Genomic DNA, 18,848 nt, shown 5'->3' on the forward strand with positions numbered 1-18,848 from the left:
TTTTAATTTTCTCTGGTAATTTACAACTAAGTACAGTATTCCCAGTCACTTGATTTTACAATATTATTTTTAATAGAAATATCAGTCGAAAAAACATTCAAAGTAGAGAAAGATAGATACTTTATAGAGAAAAGATAGCACAAGACGATATCCAAATTTAGACGGTATTGGACGTTTCTATTCCAAATTTTAAAAATGCTAAGTAGGCCGATAGTCCTAGTAGTTGTTTTTGGTGAAGCAATGTGACGCTGGTAGTCTCTCGTACTGTGCTGTTCTTACACTCTCACCCTAACAAAACATTAATAATAGACAGTAGTCGACAGTAATCAGCTTGAGTTAACAAAAAATTGGCTTGAAATTTGGAACATGAACGAACCATGAAATGCTATTCTTATGCTATCTTTTTTCTATGGTAATACTCGGTTCAGTATAAGTATTTGCTACTATTCCAGGACTACGTAACGAATTTGACATTTTAGAAATTTTACTTTTTTATAATTTTCTGTATTTCATGTGGCTTATTTTCCTCTCTACAGAGAAATTTTTCTCAGGATAATTAACTTTCCAGTGCAGTAGCCTAATTGAAAACATATTTCAGAACTATGAAACTGAAAAAATATTAAGCGAAAGATTTCTTTGCTACCTGTAATCATAGCTCTGTCACTTATTAAAGTTCCTCCACATCTGTATGTCCATTGGTCGTTTTCCACAGCATAGAGTGCCGCTACCCATGGGAAAAACTCTGCAGATTGTGCCAACTGTCCTCTCACAATAAGAGCAACATCAATTCCTTTGTAACAAGCTGCAAATCAAATCAATTGAGTGATTTAAAAATGATGTTTAAGATTAAAAAATGTTGTAAAATAATTTTGATGAGGCCGATGAATAAGATTATGAATGTTTTCTGGTCAAGTCCTTCTTAGCGGCATCGTTTAAGATAATAAACTCAACAAATTTAAGTTCAGAAAATTAATTTGTCAGAAGTAGTAGATAAATACCATCACCCAATATTGAAATAGTGGTTAAATTTCAATTGGTTAATCCAAATACAGTAGGAAACTGATGGTCTAATCCCGTCGACTCGCTGTATGTCTACTCGTCTCTCATCATCTTTTCGATTACCCACGCACAGGCTTAGAGCTTAAGGTGGCATCACAATTAGAATAAATGTAACGAAATATTACGAGTATTTTTTGACAATTTGAGAATCTTGTTTTTCCATGCTGAGGTTCAATATGCTATTTTATTGCTAAAAGTTTTCTTCGGTGATAGTTGAAATAACGTTACTGTTTTATAAAAATTAACGTAGGAAAACAAGACATTGAACAGAGTCCACTCACAAGAAGAGCATTTCAAATGTCTACTCCATTTTCCATTCGGTAGGCATTCAGCATGGCTCGTGCCTTCAATTGAGTAATAGTTGTGACATGTCATTTTTGCAATACTTCCAGCTGGCAATGGAAATTTACACGTTATTTCTTTTCCACCTTTTGTACAATGCACATCAGCTCCAGCTTCTACCATGATTGGCGAACAATGCTCTTTAAAAATTGCCCGCTTTGCTGAAAATTTTAAAAATTGTGGTTGATCATTCGAAAAAAGGAACCATAATGGTGGTTACAAATTCAAGTTCTCATCTCTGCTTACATGATTGAATGTATTACTAAATTAGCCATGCACAATTTTCTACTCTCATCATTTTTGAAGTCTTTTGAAAATATCAATAATATTAAGTAGGCTTAATAGCATTAATTATTCAAGTTGTTAGTTTTTTAAACAAATCAACTATAAGAATGAACTTCATTTTTCATATTATGGGCAAATTGGTCAAAAGATTCATAAGAAAATAAAGAAAATCATTCAATCAAAACGAATTAGGAATTTATCCAACGAACTATGTTTATATTAATTTATAAGACACATTAAATTACATTGCATTTATTGCATTGTTTATATGAAAGGTGAAAACTTTTTGAGAAATTTATTTCTTCCAAACACTATTGGGTTTATTCATTTAGGTTCATTTATTTATAAATTAGGTTGGTTTTTTTAATAATATCATACTACTTAATGGCCCAACAATATGGGTTACAAAATCACTGTAAAATGTTGGTAAAATTATAACAAACTAGAATTGATTATTTTATAGGTCATTAGAGAAAGTAGCCTAGGATTTCCTAATGCATTTTCAATCCGAGATTGATATTGAACTAATAAACATTATTACAGCTTACATAATAAGTGGATATTGTGGTGATAGCATTCAGCTACTTCTGGTATCCACTTTCCACTACTGCAAGAGGCTTCGCTGTATTTAGAATGTAGCATATAACCATGACCGCATGTAATCTTTATTCTTGTTCCAGATTTAACTGTGGCTCCTGGCGTACAATTGACACAGTCTGTAAATGATCGTGAGTTGAATTCAGATTATACACAATACTCAAAACTTAAGGACACTTTGTAATATTTATGTTTATAAAGTTTGTCGACAATACAATAATATTTATAATGCAATAATTGATTCATTAATACTGAATTATTTATTGTACAACCATAATAATGGACCAATTCTCCAAATGCATAATTTCAATTTTTCTGTGAAGTTTTTAATTTTATTTATTCACCTGAAATTTCAAATGTTGTATGAGCAGGCTGGTGTGGTATTTCGCACTTGTTGTCATCTGAACAAATGCCTCCTTCCTCATCAGATCCATCCAGACAATCATTTTTCTTGTCACACACCAATTTACTGTCTATACATGCACCGTAACTGCATCTGAACATTTTTCCTTCACATCTAGAATATAATTCAGTTTTTTTGTTTTACTTTCAAAGGAAAAACTATAATAAAATTAATATTAATTTCCACCTCTAATGTTCACTACACTCTACACAAATATTAAGTAACCTGAGTTCATATTGCTTGATGAACGTGGCCAACGTAAAGAAGTAAAAAATTGAAAGGGGTCAATAAAATCAATTTTTGAGAGGAATTCTCATACATTTTGTCATATTGCTATTGTTAAAGGTGTATTGAAGAATACTAATTCAATATTATAAGTATGCAGTTTACAGCTCAAACGATTTTCACGAAATTTGGAACATAGTAGGTCTATGATATAAAGATTTGATTGCTGTAGGTCTCATCCTTGGGAAAACTCGCTGAACGACATTAAAAGGATAATTCATCCTTGGCTGAAACAGCTGTGGATCGTAAAAAAGTGAGTATGTGTTCTGTTTATCAATAAATGAAAATAACGAGCGAAGCTCGGTGCCCCGATATTTATTATTATACAGTATCAGTAGATACCGTATAGCTGTGTATACCGCTTGAATTCTCTATTTTACTGTATATACTGAGAAAATCATATTCTATAATATATTTTTCTTTATGGCTACTCTTAAATATAAATACAAATTAAAAATCTAAGTACCCTAATTGTTCAATCACATGTTTCGTAATTTTAGTGATGAAACATCACTTTTTTCCAATCACTTGATAATGGCATTTTATTATAGCCGACACATGTCTTGTATTGAACAATTTTACTTTTCTTGCCCTATTACCGTAGGTAAGGAAAGTATTGCTTTCCGAAAAATTAAGGTACCCCAATTTCTAAATTTCTATACCTTCCAAGGTCCCCTGAGACGGGATGCACACCGGAGAAACGCGTTTCGTGAAAAAAGCTTCAGGAAACGTGAAACGAAAGTTGCTCGCAATCGACTGATAAGATTAAGCAGGGAACGTTTGTTTTGTATGCATGCGCGAGTGAAACAGATTGCATGAAACAAGTTTCACGAAAAGTGCTTCACGAAATGCGTATCTCCGGTGTGCACCCGGCCTGAGTCCAAAAAGTGGTTTTTGGGTATTGATCTGTGTGTGTGTATGAGTGTATGTGTGTGTTCACGATATATCATCTCCCAATTAATGGAATGACTTGAAATTTGGAACTTAAGGTCCATACAATATAAGGATCCGACACGAACAATTTCGATCAAATGTAATTCAAGATGGCGGCTAGAATAGCGAAAATGTTATCAAAAACAGGGTTTTTCGCAATTTTCTCAGAAACGGCTCCAACGATTTTGATCAAATTTATACCTAAAATAGTCATTGATAAGCTCTATCAACTGCCACAATCTCATATCTGTAAAAATTTCAGGAACTCCGCCCCATCTATGCAAAGTTTGCTTTTAGATTCCCAATTATCAAGCTTCAGATACAATTTAAACAAAAAATCTTAAGTGGAAAAGATTGAGCATGAAAATCTCTACAATTTCGGTAACATTTCCACCAAAAATTGAAAATAAGTTCGAAATTCGAGAAAATGTGATTATCGAATTTGATTATGGATTATTATTATATTTGATTATTCGAGTGAAATTGCAAACTGTTGGCAACTGTTGATCTATTAAATCATGAGATTAGAGATGTATAAAATCATTCACTACGAAGAGATAGCAGACTTCATGTGTGTCTCCAGCGTTAATGTCCTGTCACCAGCTGGCTCAGATCTTTGAATAGTAGACTTGAGATGTGCGTGAACACTAACTTCAGGTGATCAATTTTCATAACAGCAAGGGAAGTTGTGTGAGTGCGCCACACGATATTCTTAAAATGGTTCTTAGATTTCTAATTTTTATTTATATTCTATAATATATTTTGCTCATAATTCTTCTTCTTCACGTTAATTGCATTATCTTTTTATACAGGGTGATTCTGAATAAATTATGGTAAAATAATTTAATACGTGATAGTAGAGGTCAAAATAAGAAAAAAAGTTCTTATAAACATATATCCATAAACGCTTCATTAGCGAGCTATACAGGATGAAAGATTTCGCCCAGAATTCTGTTCCTCTGGTGAAATACACCGATGCTGAATTGTTTGGGGACTAGTTTTTGAAAAACTTATGCTGGATTCATATGGAAAAATATCTGAAAAATAGAATAAAACTAGTCTGGAAGCTGTAGTGTGAGTAATTTTCGAGAAAAAAGTTGAAATATGCAAAAAATTCAAGTAAAAAAACACAGACTTCTACGTTTGATGCCCAATAACTTTCTTCAATGACCAGTAAACAGATAATTTTTTGCAATAAAAATTGTAGAGAATTTAATTCTGAAAATAATTATGTAAGCTCTGTGAACTAAATTTGAATAAAATGTATTCTTATGTAGTACATTACACCACAAAAATTTGCTTTTTTTGAGGAGAGAACTAATAACTCATAGGTTGTAGTCGATTGCAGATAAAATATTCGGTTTTTTATGAGAAGTTCCATTTTTATATGAAAGTAACATAATCTAAATGACATTGAACTCTCACCAAAAGACTGAAGATGATGTTCAAAGTGACCTCCGTTGTTCTTAATGTATATGTTCAGACGTCTTCTCATCGATTGTCGGACCCGTTCAAATATTCCAGGAGTCTGCTTTAACATTTCTATTCCGTTCAAAATCCCTAATCGGAGTTCTTCAATGGAATCAATCGGAGTATTGTATACTAAGGTTTTCAAGTGTCCCCAAAGATAAAAATCCAAGGGATTTAAGTCTGGTGACCTAGCTGGGCATGGTACTGGCCCATCTCGGCCTATCCATTGATTTGGAAAACTGTGATTTAGGTGTTCACGAACAGCAACACTGAAGTGTGCTGGAGCTCCATCATGCATAAACCAAATGTCTTGGCGCAACTGAAAAAGTACATCTTCAAATAAGATAAATAGCTCCTCTCTCAAAAAGTTTAAGTAGATTATGCCATTAAGCCTGGGAGGAAGCTCGAACAGAAGTAGATGATCTCCTATGATTCCTGCCCAAATGTTTACTGAAAACTGATGTTGTGGAGGATTAGGATTGATGGCATGAGGATTCTCATCTGCCCAAATATGTTGGTTGTGGACGTTAACAATAGCTGTTCTTGTAAAGTGTGCCTCGTCGGTAAATAAAACGGTTGTTAAAAAGTTTGGGTTAACAAGTTTTTCTAAAAGCCATCGGCAAATACCAGCACGGGGGATACAGTCTCGTGGGAATAGAGTATGAACTTTCTGGAGGTGATATGGATGTAATTTTTGCTCTTTTAGTATCCTCCAAATAATAGATTAATTGACAATAAACTGCAATGACAATTCTCTCGTGCTCTTCTCTGGATGTTCATAAATTACATTAAGAACTTGTTCTTCTAACTCAACAGTCTTAGTAGATCGGGGTCTGCCTGCATAAATGTGCTCTTTGCACATCAAAGACCCTTTTTCAGACAGAAGTTGATGAATAGTGGCAAAAAACCATGAACTTGGTCATACTCGGTTAGGAAAGTTCTCTTGATACAAACGTCTTGCTTCAGTACTATTACAGTGTCCCAACCGATACATTAAAATAATGCATGTCAACTAATACGGTGTATGAATAATGTCTGAAATTATCTGCCATTTTTTTAAAAAGTTAACACTCAACAAAACCAAAGTGAAATTATTACAAATAACTGGTTAATATGTTAAACAAAAAACACAGCGCTGTTACAGTAGGCCTAACTTAAAGTTTGTTGTTTCGTTCAACAGTGAGCTGAAATATTTCTGAAAATAATTTTCAGCTAATAATTTCTTTTAAATATTTTCTTATTTAAAACAAAATAAATCAGGCTTTGGAACAGCTGTTATTTGAATCCATGTTTTATTTGCAATCCTATGAGTTATTAGTTCTCTCATCATAAAACAGCAAATTTTTGTGGTGTAATGTACTACATAAGAATACATTTTATTCAGATTTAGTTCACAAAGCTTACATAATTATTTTCAGAATTGAATTCTCTACAATTTTTATTGCAAAAATTTATTTGTTTACTGGTCATTAAAGAAAGTTATTGGGCATCAAACGTAGAAGTCTGTGTTTTTTACTTGAATTTTTTGCATATTTCAACTTTTTTTATCAAAAATTGGAGAAAGGAATTGTAGAATTGAACTTGAATGAAATTTATTATCATTTAATAGTCTATATATTTTACACACACATATATATATATATATATATATATATATATATATATATATATATATATATATATATTAAATTATAGAAAAGATAAGAAAATAATAAAATATATGGCAATAACAAATGGATATAATACCAAAACTATTGATAGAATGATTTACAAACAAAAAGGAAAATTAATAAAGAATAGAACTCAAAATAATCAAGGAAATGTAGGAAATAAAGAATATATTTGTGTTCCATATAACACAAAATTTAATAAAGCTATAAGAAAAACCTTTACAAAAAATAAATTCATTCTAGGTTATAGGACAACAAATAATGCATTTGAAATGATAAAAAAGAAATCAAATTTAAATGTACAGCAAGATAAGTTTAAAAAATCTGGAATCTATGAACTTAAATGTAGTGATTGTGACAAATTCTATATCGGGCAAACGGGTAGAAATTTCCATATCAGGTTTCGAGAACATATCCAAGCACTAAAATCTAAAAATTATACACAAAAGTCGGCATTTGCTGAACACTTGATAGATTCAGGCCATAATTTTACAGATATAAATTCCAATATGAAAATACTTAATTATGGTAATAAAAGTCAAAAACTGAATGTCAAAGAAGAATTTCATATTTATAAAGCAGCAAAATTAAACAGAGATAAAATAATAAACTTAATCCAATTAGACACCAATAACCCCATTTTTGATAGAATCATGCGAATTTAAACCCAACATTTACAGTCCTAGTTCATAAAAACATATGAATACACTAACATATGATCAAAATAAGAATCTTCCATTAGTATTTATTTATTTAATTCATATCACTTGATAATGGCATAAATGACCAAAACATGTCGTGACAAAATATTTTTAAAAAAGGGTACTGAGATTTTTATTTATTTTCTTTATATATATATATATATATATATATATATATATATATATATATATATATATATGTAAGTTATATAGCTAATTACTTATATAGTCAGCACTCCTCATTCCATTATTGTTGATGTAGCATAGTTGTAGTGGATGGTAACATTGTATTTAGTAGTCAGTTCCAAGCTAGCGGACAGAGCTCTATCGCGAGATATAAAATTATTGTAATATGTGGTTAACAAATAAATTCATTTTTTTTAAAAGACTATTTGATTAATCACAATCTTAACTGGCGCAGTCGGTAGGACACTTCAAAAACGAGAATTTGGTTTTTCGGTTTTAACTGTTAATGAAGTGTTCATGAACTTACAAAAAAGTTGTATCATTCACCTAACATCGGGACTTAAATAAGTGAACAATCATCAAAATAACTTTGTATCAAATTGAATAAGTTGGTGAACTCTTATATTATTAAAATTCGTGAGTGTTATTTGCAAAATTATACTCCTACTCTGTCACCTAATATCGGGACAAGTGTGAAAAATTATAAAATAAGTGAACAGTATAGTAAAGTGTTAACAATACCGTATTTCATCTACAAATTGAATCAAGAAAAAGCAACAGACTTTCAACTTCTAAGGACTACCACAGACTTCAACTTCTAAAGACTACTACAGACTTCAACTTCTAAAGACTACTACAGACTTCAACTTCTAAGGACTTCCACCTTTGGAGACTTTCAACCCGGGACTGTGACAAGATGAACTCGATTTTAGTATTGTGAGTAACAAACTTTTGTGATTTACAAACTTGGATAATATTAATTTTACTTACTATTTTCGTATTTCTTTTTCTTGTAATGTTATCCATAACTAAGGGCCATGAATTACAACAATGCAACCAATCCCCAAACTGTACCTACCCTTAAGAAAGAATTCTTGGACATGATCCCTGATTATTCAGGAGAGCCTACTATGCTAAATCGTTTTATTTCAATTTGTGACAAACTTGTAGCGAAATTTTACGTAACTGCCAATCCAGATGATTTCCAAAACGAATACTTGTATTCTACTATTCTTGCCCGTATTAAAAGCCCAGCTCTTGACATTGTTACTAGTTCTAACACTTATGCATGGCCTGACGTAAGAAAATTTTTGATCAATAGTTACATGGACAAGAGAGATTGCTTTACTCTTAATCTTGAAATGGCTGAACTAAAACAAGAATCAGGTGAATCACCCTTTTCATTCTATGAACGAATCCAAAAACTTCTGAATTTACAGATCTCGTATTTCCGAAACAAACAACCTACAATATGAGAAGTCATGTGTCAGTATGTAAATGGATTAGCACTTAGAGTATTGCTAAAAGGATTAAGAGAGCCTCTCGGGTCTCTCATGAGAACCAAAAATCCCAGTTCGTTGGACAGTGCTCTAAACATGCTATCCAACGACTTCCAGTTCAAATTTGGTTTCTTTCAAGACCACTCTAATTTGAAAAAGCCTAACACTCAAATCCAACACAAAAGTAATCCCAGCTATCAAATGCAAAACTATCCTCAGAGACAACAGTTCTATCACACTCAAAATCAGAAAGGTCAATTCTTTCAAAACAAAAATCAACACTTCCAAAATCAACACATGAACAGACCTCAACAGCATTTTCAAAACAATCAACCCAAACCACAGTATTTCAACACAAATCAGCCAAAAGCTCAAAATCCAAACTACAACCAACCAAGACCCCAAAATTTGTATCAACCAACGCCAATGAGCATTTCCTCAATCAACAATCGTCCCCAAAAAAGACCAAGATTGTTTCAAATGACAGGTCGACCAATTGACGAAATGCAAAATGATGAGTTTGATAATAATTTCGGAGAAAACGCTCAGAAAGAATTATCAGACGAATTCAAACAGCTCTCCGTTGAAAACGAAAATGAAACGTATTTCCAGCCAACCGAACAAACCGAATCAGAGTGTTTTTTAGAGGATACGAGCCTCGAAAGAAATTTTCAATTATGAACTTGCAAGATGACAAAAATGAACTTCCCTACTTCATTGATCCTAAAACATGATTTAGAGTTCTAATCGACACAGGAAGCACCAGGTCATTCGTGAAGAACTTCATAGGCATGGAATGTTACAAAGAAAACTTGATAGAAGACCCTTTTGAAGTAGCAACAGCGCATGGTATTTCACAAGAGAAATACAGTACAAAGATTTCTTTATTAGGAAAATCGAAATACACGTTCTATCTTTTTGATTTTCATAAAAACTTTGACCTTCTTCTCGGACTTGACAATATGAAAAAACTTAAAATAAATTTGGATTTCATTAATGACAGTATTGATTTCAATGGAATGAAACTACCTATTTATTATTTTAACGCTGAAGAAAATGATTCAAAAGTAAAGTCAAAGAACCCTACCAAAAATCAAAAGACACAAATAAAATCATTTCTGATACAAGCTAGAACTCAATCCATTATAGAAATTGCAATTGAAAATATGAATGAAGGTGAAGCTATAGTATCATACAAAAACATTTCCGGACTTGAAATTCCTCAGTGTCTAGAGAAAGTGAAAGAAAACAAAGCCTATTGCTCTATTTTGAACCCCACTACGTCAGACAAGAAATTTACCATTCACAAACCAATGTCAGTCGAATCGCTTGAAAACTATAATTGTATTAATCCAAGTGAGTTACGTAATCATAATGCATGCAATAATTTGAATCTACTCCATCACAAAACTAACAAAATCGATCTATCAAAAATTAGAACCAATCATATGAAAACCGAAGAAGAGCAAGCTATTTTACAGGCGATTAAAGATTACTCAGATATATTTCACATTGATGGAAATCCTTTGACTTTCACGAATGAAATAAAGCATATCATAAGAACCACCGACGAAATCCCGGTCTATACAAGAAGTTATCGCTACCCTGAAATTTATAGAACTGAAGTAAATCGACAGATTGATGAAATGTTGGAACAAAAAATAATTCAACCCTCCAATTCACCTTGGAATTCACCTATATGGGTCATTCCAAAGAGACAAGATGCTTCTGGTAAAAATAAATTTCGAGTTGTAATTGACCATCGCGGTTTGAATTCTAAGACTGTAGACGATAAATTCCCACTTCCTAATATAACTGATATTCTAGACAAATTAAGAAGAGCACAGTACTTCACTACCCTAGACTTATACTCTGGCTTCCATCAGAAAGAAATGGATCCTAGCAGTATTGAAAAAACTGCATTCTCTACAGACACGGGTCATTACGAATTTTTACGAATGCCCTTCGGTCTCAAAAACGGTCCACCCACTTTCCAAAAAGCTATGAATAGCATACTAAGAGGACTCCAAAATGAATTGTGTTTAGTATATTTAGATGACATTATTATTTATTCAACTAGTTTAGAAGAACACATTGATCGACTAAGACAAGTATTTGTAAGGTTAAGACAATCCAACTTCAAAGTACAACTTGATAAAACAGAATTTTTTCGTAAAGAAGTTAGTTTTCTCGGACACTTAGTGATACCAAACGGAGTTAATCAAATCCTGACAAAGTCGAAGCGATAAAAAGATATCCTATCCCTAAAACAACGAAAGAGATAAAAGGATTTCTTGGACTTTTAGGATACTATCGAAAATTCATTAACAACTTTGCTCATTTAACAAAACCTCTAACTAAATGTTTGAAAAGAAATGCTAAAATAGATATACAGGACCCAGAGTACATTAAATGTTTTGAAACTTGTAAGAACATCCTTACTAACGAACCAATCCTTCAGTATCCTGATTTTGAAAAACAATTCAAACTTACAACAGATGCTAGCAATATAGCTATTGGGGCAGTTCTTAGTCAGAACAAAGACGGTGCTGATTTGCCTTGTGCATATGCAAGTAGAACCCTCAACGAAACTGAAATGAACTATTCAACTATTGAAAAAGAACTTTTAGCGATAGTTTGGGCTACCAAGTACTTCCGCCCCTATCTCTATGGTAGAAAATTCAAAATATTCACTGACCACAAACCCCTACAATGGTTATTTTCTATGAAAGAACCGAATTCAAAATTATTAAGATGGAGACTGAAATTAGAAGAGTTTGATTATAACATATGTTATAAAAAAGGAACAACAAATCAAAACGCAGATGCCCTTTCCCGAATTCAGTTGAATAATAATAACACACACAACAAAAACTCACCCAGATTATTCAGTGATATTGATGCGATTATAAATGAAGCAATTGAAAATGTAGTGAATATCATACCTAACGAGGATGCACAATCTATGATAGCTAATGTGGACGATAACGAAACGTTATTTCAAAGATTAGAAAATGAAACCGGTACAGATGATAATGAAACCCTATTTAGAGGATTCGAAAACGAAACCCCTTTTCGAGGATTCGAAAACGAACCCCCTTTTCAACGATTCGAAAATGATGAACCAGATTTCATAGGTCCTGCTGAAGATGAGTTCATAGAAAATAATTCGCATACGCAACATTCTAATTATGAAAGTAACACATCAGTAGAAATACCAGTTTCAGATGACCCAGTTAACTATGCTAAAAACCAAATCATATTGAAGCTTGTGAGCAACAACCCAAAGAAAGTCACTATCCATAAAATATCTGATAGTAAAACAAGAATGATAGTAGAGATATCTGAGAATAATTTCGATAAAAATGTGATTAACTTCGTGAAAGAATATTTAGTGCCTAATGTTTTATATAGCTTGTATTTTGAAAATGAGTTCTATGAAAGATTTGCTTCAGTAATTGCCAAAAATTTTAAATTTTCAAAACTCATACTTGTACGATATAAAGTTAAAGTACTTGATGTAACACATGAAGATGACAGAATAGAAACTATTGATAATTATCATATTGGAAAAACGAATCACAGAGGTATACAAGAAACGTACGATGAGATAAGAAGAAAATACTATTGGCCCAACATGAAAAATTATATTCAAAATTTTATTAACAAATGTGAGATATGTCTCAAAACTAAGTACGAACAAAATCCACTTAATTTAGAAATGAACTTGACACCGACAGCTACAAGGCCGCTTCAAATCATTCACGTGGACAGTATAACATTTGAGAAAAAGAAATTTCTCACGATCATTGATAGTTTTTCAAGATACGCACAATGCTATACAATAACAAGTTGTAACAGTGTTGAGGTAGCAGACAAACTGCTTAGTTTCTTTTCCCACCATGGTATCCCTCAAACTATAGTTGCCGACAATGGATGTGAATTCAATAATGGCTTAGTAAAGGAATTGACAGAATTGCACAAAATCAAAATGCACTGGATAAGTACTCAACATCCGCCTTCAAATGGCTTAGCCGAACGTTTTTATCCTACGATAATTGAGCACATCAGAATATTCAATAATCGCGACGAGTTCAAAACAGAAACATTTGAGAGTAAAGTAAAGTACGCCGTGATTGCTTATAACAATAGCATTCATTCGGTAACAAAACTGACACCTTTGGAAGTTTTATACGGACACATAGAATCTAATCCCACTCTCGAAATTGACATTCAGAACAGATTTATTAACGAATATGTTAATAATCACAAAGAAAAAACTAAACGACTATTCGACCATATACAGGAAATAAACCGAAGTAGAAAAGAACATGTCATCAACGAAACGAACAAAGATCGAGAAGAACTACCAGAAATTCCAAAAGAAGTTTATGTGAGGAATGTGCAAAAACTAAAAATAAATTCAACAAATAAACTCTCCTATCAGTGAATCGAGAACTTAAAACTGCCAAAATAGATCCCCGACATCATAACACTAGAGAGAAAATTCATTTATCCAAGATAAAAAGACCTAGAAAGTTTAAGAAACTGAACAAAGATCAAACTAATGAGAGAACTGAACAAGTAACAACCGATCCTAATTCAAATCCTGTTCTTCCAGGTTCCTCCTCTCCGCCTAATGAGTATGGCGAATCATTCTTCTAAAGCTGAAGAATTCAGGAATATAAGTAGTAATCTAGGAATAATTGCAGCAGATTTAGGCTCTGCAAAGTTAGAGATTTCAAAACACACTTTCATCCACTATTATGAACTACAAAATATTTTTGATCATGTTGATAATTTGAATATGTATTATGATAAGGTATCTGGAAATATTAGAAATAAGATTCCAATAATGGAAAATGTAGAATATATAACTGATAATGGTAGTAAAGCAAGAGATATAGTAAACTATTTGAAATTTATTAATCATACTAGGAATGTAATAGAAGATAAGTTAGATATCATAAGTGTGACTAATGATAAGAGATCTAAAAGAGGACTATTGAATGGCATAGGAGCCGCAATAAAATTTATTAATGGAAATTTGGACTCGTATGATGGTGAAAGATACGATTATTTACTTGAACATTTGAAAACTAATCAAAACAGTTTGATTGATCAAATATCAGCCCAATATTCATTGAGTTTAGAACTTATTGCTGAATTTAATCAGACGTTGAACATTGTTAATTATAATTTTAATGAGTTGGAGAATAAATTTAAATTTGTAAATGATAAACTTAGCGACTATGTAGAACTAGAGAAATTTAGAGATTTGCTGAACCAGAATATTTTATATAACATTGTATTTAGTTTGATCCAAGACATTGAAAACTCTTTAACATTCTGCAAATTTAAAGTTTTACATCCTAGCATCCTAGCATTCAACTAAAGAATTGCATTATCAGATAACCAAGATTGCTGGTTACTATCAGAATAAATTACCATTGAAACATATGTGGGAATACGAAAATTTGATAAATGTAAACTGTAAACTAACGTCTAAAGAAATCATTTACTTTTTGAACTTATCAATCGTAGATGAATCAAATTATAACTTATACAAGTTGTTTTCTTTACCTAGTATGTTTCAAGATGGATATGTAACTATTATTCCTAAGGTCAGATACTTACTCAAGTCAAACGATAATTATAATAAGAAAGAAATATCAATTGAAGGTCTAACTAGTGAATGCACTAGAAAAACAAGTTCAAATTTTATTTGTTCTGTAGAAAGTTTATGTAATGACAAATTGAAATGTGAAAAAGAAATTATTGAATCAGGTACTACATCAAACTGTAAATATAGTAAGATGAAAATAGGTAATAGTATTGTAAAATGGATTCCAGAATTGAATAGCTATTTGTGTATCTTTCCAAATGAAGAAAAAAAAAATTGACAAGCAAGCAGAAACGATAACAAAATCTGTAAAAGGAGTTTATTTAATCAATAGCAACAACAATACATATTATTATAATGGTAAAATACTTAATCATTTGTCTGAATCAAAATATCGACCCAAGTTATTGAACCTAGACAACGTTATCAATAGTATGAATGAAGATCAAGAACCAGAATTCACAATTAATTTAGAACATCTTAATTTTAATCCGATTGCTATTAACAAGTACACCCCCATAAGGGAAGAAAGTATTTTCACTACAAACAACGTTATCAATAGTATGAATGAAGATCAAGAACCAGAATTCACAATTAATTTAGAACATCTTAATTTTAATCCGATTGCTATTAACAAGTACACCCCCATAAGGGAAGAAAGTATTTTCACTACAAACATAAGTTTTTGGACAATTATTTTGTATGTAATTTTTATTCTAATTGTTCTATTGTATTGTTATCTAAGTAGAAAAGTTTCACCCAATGTAAACATTGTTAACAACCCTACCCCCGAAGTTCTTTTTAGGGATGGAGGAGTTATATAGCTAATTACTTAGTCAGCACTCCTCATTCCATTATTGTTGATGTAGCATAGTTGTAGTGGAAGGTAACATTGTATTTAGTAGTCATTTCCAAGCTAGCGGACATAGCGGACGGAGCTCTATCGCGAGATATAAAATTATTGTAATATGTGGTTAACAAATAAATTCATTTTTTTAAAAAGACTATTTGATTAATCGCAATCTTAACTTGTATATATAAATTGAAACAGGATACACACGACACGAATGGATTAAAAACACTTGAAAACTTACATTTAAACAAAAATTTATGGGAGCTGGGCCCCCTTTGCCTTTGTCAATCAAACAGGAAGTGGTGCAGATTTGAATTCCAACGGTCGTGACCACAGAGACGCGGTAGAGATGTTGTATAGACCATAAAGCAGGGGTCTCCAACCTTTTTTATCTAAGGGCCACATTGTTAATTCTTAGGAGGCGAGGCTAAGAGGGCCAATAACAAGGATGTACGTGGAATTTGACTTGTGGGGACACACACGATGGGGGATTTGGGGGTGTACAATTATTATATAATATGAGGAGTTTTAAGTATGTTCAAGTAGGAAGAAACAAACCAATTAATTTAATTTAAATACAAAGTCCAATTTATTGAGTGTAAAAAGCTCATAAGAATACTTGACAATGCATGAATTTATAAAAAGCTACCATGCTAAAAGAGAATACTCATTTTTAGTGAGAATTTGTTTTCCACTTGAATTGTCCGCCCATTTAGGATCAAACTTTGTGGTTCCGATCATTAAAATTGATTTCAAATGTTCATCTGACAAGAAAGTATTTGGATTTAACAAACTTCATTTTTGAAAATGTCTGCTCACACTTGTAGGTAGATCCAAAAAGAGAAAACATAGCTCGAGCATGGTTTTTATATTTGTATAGTATTTTTCTGGGAGAGGACTGTAAAATGGAAGTAAGTTACCTTCTTTCTAGCGTTCAAACAGGGACATGTACAGTCCGTGCAGACCATTTGCTAATATCTCACAATGGTTGATCGCTGCTTATTTACAGCTAATTTTACACTTATTAAGAAATGGAGTGGCTAGTAAGAGAAGAGTTCTGAACTCACAGTTGTTGTCAAAAATGTGTATAAATATATATTTTTTAAAATCTGTTGCAATAACTCTTGCCGGATGTGGCCCGCGGGCAGTAGGTTGGAGAGCCCTGCCATAGAGTACATACAGTGCAGTACAGATGCGGTACAGACGAACGGAGGCGTACAGATTGAAGGAGTTTTATAGGAGTAGTTGGTAGGCTATTATGGGTTACAAGCGGGAGATTTCAAATTTGAGTGGGTTATGGATAAGGAAAGGTGTAGATTATGAATTGATAGAAAAGAGGAGATTTAAAATTAGAAATCAGAAATGAAGTAGAAGAAAATTAGAAAATGGAATCATAGAATTGAATTGGAATGAAATTTATTTTTTATATTTATTGAAAATTTATTATAATATATTTGATAGCTGTGAAATTTATTTCAATTCAATTGAACAGTTGGTGTAGAGTTGATAGTTATGGTACTATTGCTGTATATTGATACCAGGACTGGAAGCAGCTCCAAGCACCCAAATAATAGCCAATTCTTTCGTCTTGACATCTTTGCTGTGGGAGGGAGGGTGGCAAGCTCTTTGACTTTGAAGCATTGGTCAAAGTTCCTGTTGTGCTCAGAGCCATGGGTAGGGATGGGTAGGGAGTATTATTTTTTAAGGAAGCCCTGTGATTGTTGATCTGGAGGTTTAGGGCAGTGGTGGTTTCACCTATGTAGAAGGCAGGACAGAAGTTGCAGGAAAGGAGGTAGATGCAATTTTTGGAGATGCATTTACTGGATTGATGGATTTGATGGGTATAGTTGGTGATAGGACTGGTGAAAGAAATTGAAGGATCAGTGATAAGGCAGGTTTTACAGCGGGGGCGTTTGCAGGGTAGGGTACCAGATGGAGTTGGGATTTCATCAGAGGTGAGTGATTGGTTTTTACTAAAAATTCTTTTGAGGTTGGGAGGCTGCTTGTAATTGAGGGTGAATGGTTGCTGGAAAAGGTGTTTGGTAGAGGGATTGGAGGAGACGACATGGAACAGATTTTCAAGGACAGGTTTGAGGTTTTCGATTTCAGGGAAGTAGGTGGTACAGAGCTTTGGAGTTTGAGGGATTTTAGAATTTTTTGTGGTTGGATTAGTGTCTGTTTTGGAGAAGATTTGTTTCTGTAACAACCTTTCAGGAGGGATTGGTGGAGTTTTTTGAGGTACTGGTCAAGGTGATGGGGATTACTGCAAATTTTTTGGCCTCGGATTGAGAGGGAACGTGGGAGGGATCTTTTGATGTGGTAGGGATGACAACTCTCAAAGTGTAGGAACTGTTGAGTGTGGGTGGATTTGGTGAAAGTATTGGTGGATAAGGTGTTGGAGTTGGAAAGGATTACATTGACATCTAGGAAGTTGATGGAGGATTTAGAAATATTCCAGGTGAAGGAGACAGAGTAGTTGGAGTTGAGTTGATTGAGGAAGTGGGAGAGAATATCATGTCCATGAGGCCATATGAGGAATATGTCGTCAATGAAACAGAGCCATATCAGGGGGATAGGGTTTGTTTAGAAAGGAAATCCTGTTCAAGGAAGCAATGAACAGGTTTGCATAGGATGGTGCCATCCTGGTGCCCATGGCTGTACCCTGAGTCTGAAGATAATATTTATCTTCAAACCTGAAGGCATTGCTTGTGAGCACCAGTTTGGCAAGGTTTACTAGGAAGGTGGTTGAAGGGGTGGAGGGTGTGGGACGTGAGGAGAGGAAATGCTTAAGGGATTTTAAGCCTTCAGAATGGGGGATGGATGTGTAGAGGGAGGCCACATCAATGGTAACAAGGAGGAGTTGTTGGTCAGTTGGAAGGGTTGTGTTTCTTAAGATATCTATGAAGTGGAAGGAGTCTTTGAGATGAGAGGGTAGGGAGGCAACAATGGGTTGGAGGTGGAAATCAACAAGGGCAGAGATTCCTTCTGTTGGGCTATTTATGCTTGAAACAATGAGACGACCAGGATTGCCTTCTTTATGGATTTTTCTTTCTTTCTTCATGGAAGAAGATAGAAGTGTGGTGTGTTGGGAGTGTCTGGTGAAAGGATGTTGATGTCTGAGTCCGAGAGGCCTTCAGATGGACCGTATTGCATCAGAAATT

At 33.2% G+C, this 18,848-nt stretch overlaps 2 protein-coding genes across 5 annotated transcripts in view; one reads left to right on the forward strand and one right to left on the reverse strand.

Annotated features, from left to right (window-relative positions):
* Positions 1–18,848, forward strand: part of LOC111048016 (helicase POLQ-like) — a 121,744-nt gene that overhangs the window by 95,680 nt on the left and 7,216 nt on the right. The window contains exon 17 of the mRNA XM_039427559.1: positions 2,367–2,414. The gene's annotated coding sequence lies outside the window, so the exon portion shown is untranslated. The remainder of the gene's footprint in view (positions 1–2,366; positions 2,415–18,848) is intronic.
* LOC111048018 (modular serine protease) overlaps positions 1–18,848 on the reverse strand; it is a 33,959-nt gene that overhangs the window by 11,468 nt on the left and 3,643 nt on the right. For 2 of the 4 annotated variants that reach the window (XM_039427553.1, XM_039427552.1), the window contains 4 exons: positions 2,628–2,800; positions 2,235–2,402; positions 1,341–1,562; positions 644–802 (listed from right to left, as the gene is read on the reverse strand). In XM_039427553.1, the coding sequence (XP_039283487.1) occupies positions 644–802; positions 1,341–1,562; positions 2,235–2,402; positions 2,628–2,800 (722 nt within the window). The remainder of the gene's footprint in view (positions 1–643; positions 803–1,340; positions 1,563–2,234; positions 2,403–2,627; positions 2,801–18,848) is intronic. The other 2 variants (XM_039427555.1, XM_039427554.1) reach the window with 1 other exon arrangement.

The sequence above is a fragment of the Nilaparvata lugens genome, chromosome 4 (genome assembly GCF_014356525.2).
Source record: "Nilaparvata lugens isolate BPH chromosome 4, ASM1435652v1, whole genome shotgun sequence".
In the NCBI taxonomy this organism is placed as follows: Eukaryota; Metazoa; Arthropoda; class Insecta; order Hemiptera; family Delphacidae; genus Nilaparvata; species Nilaparvata lugens.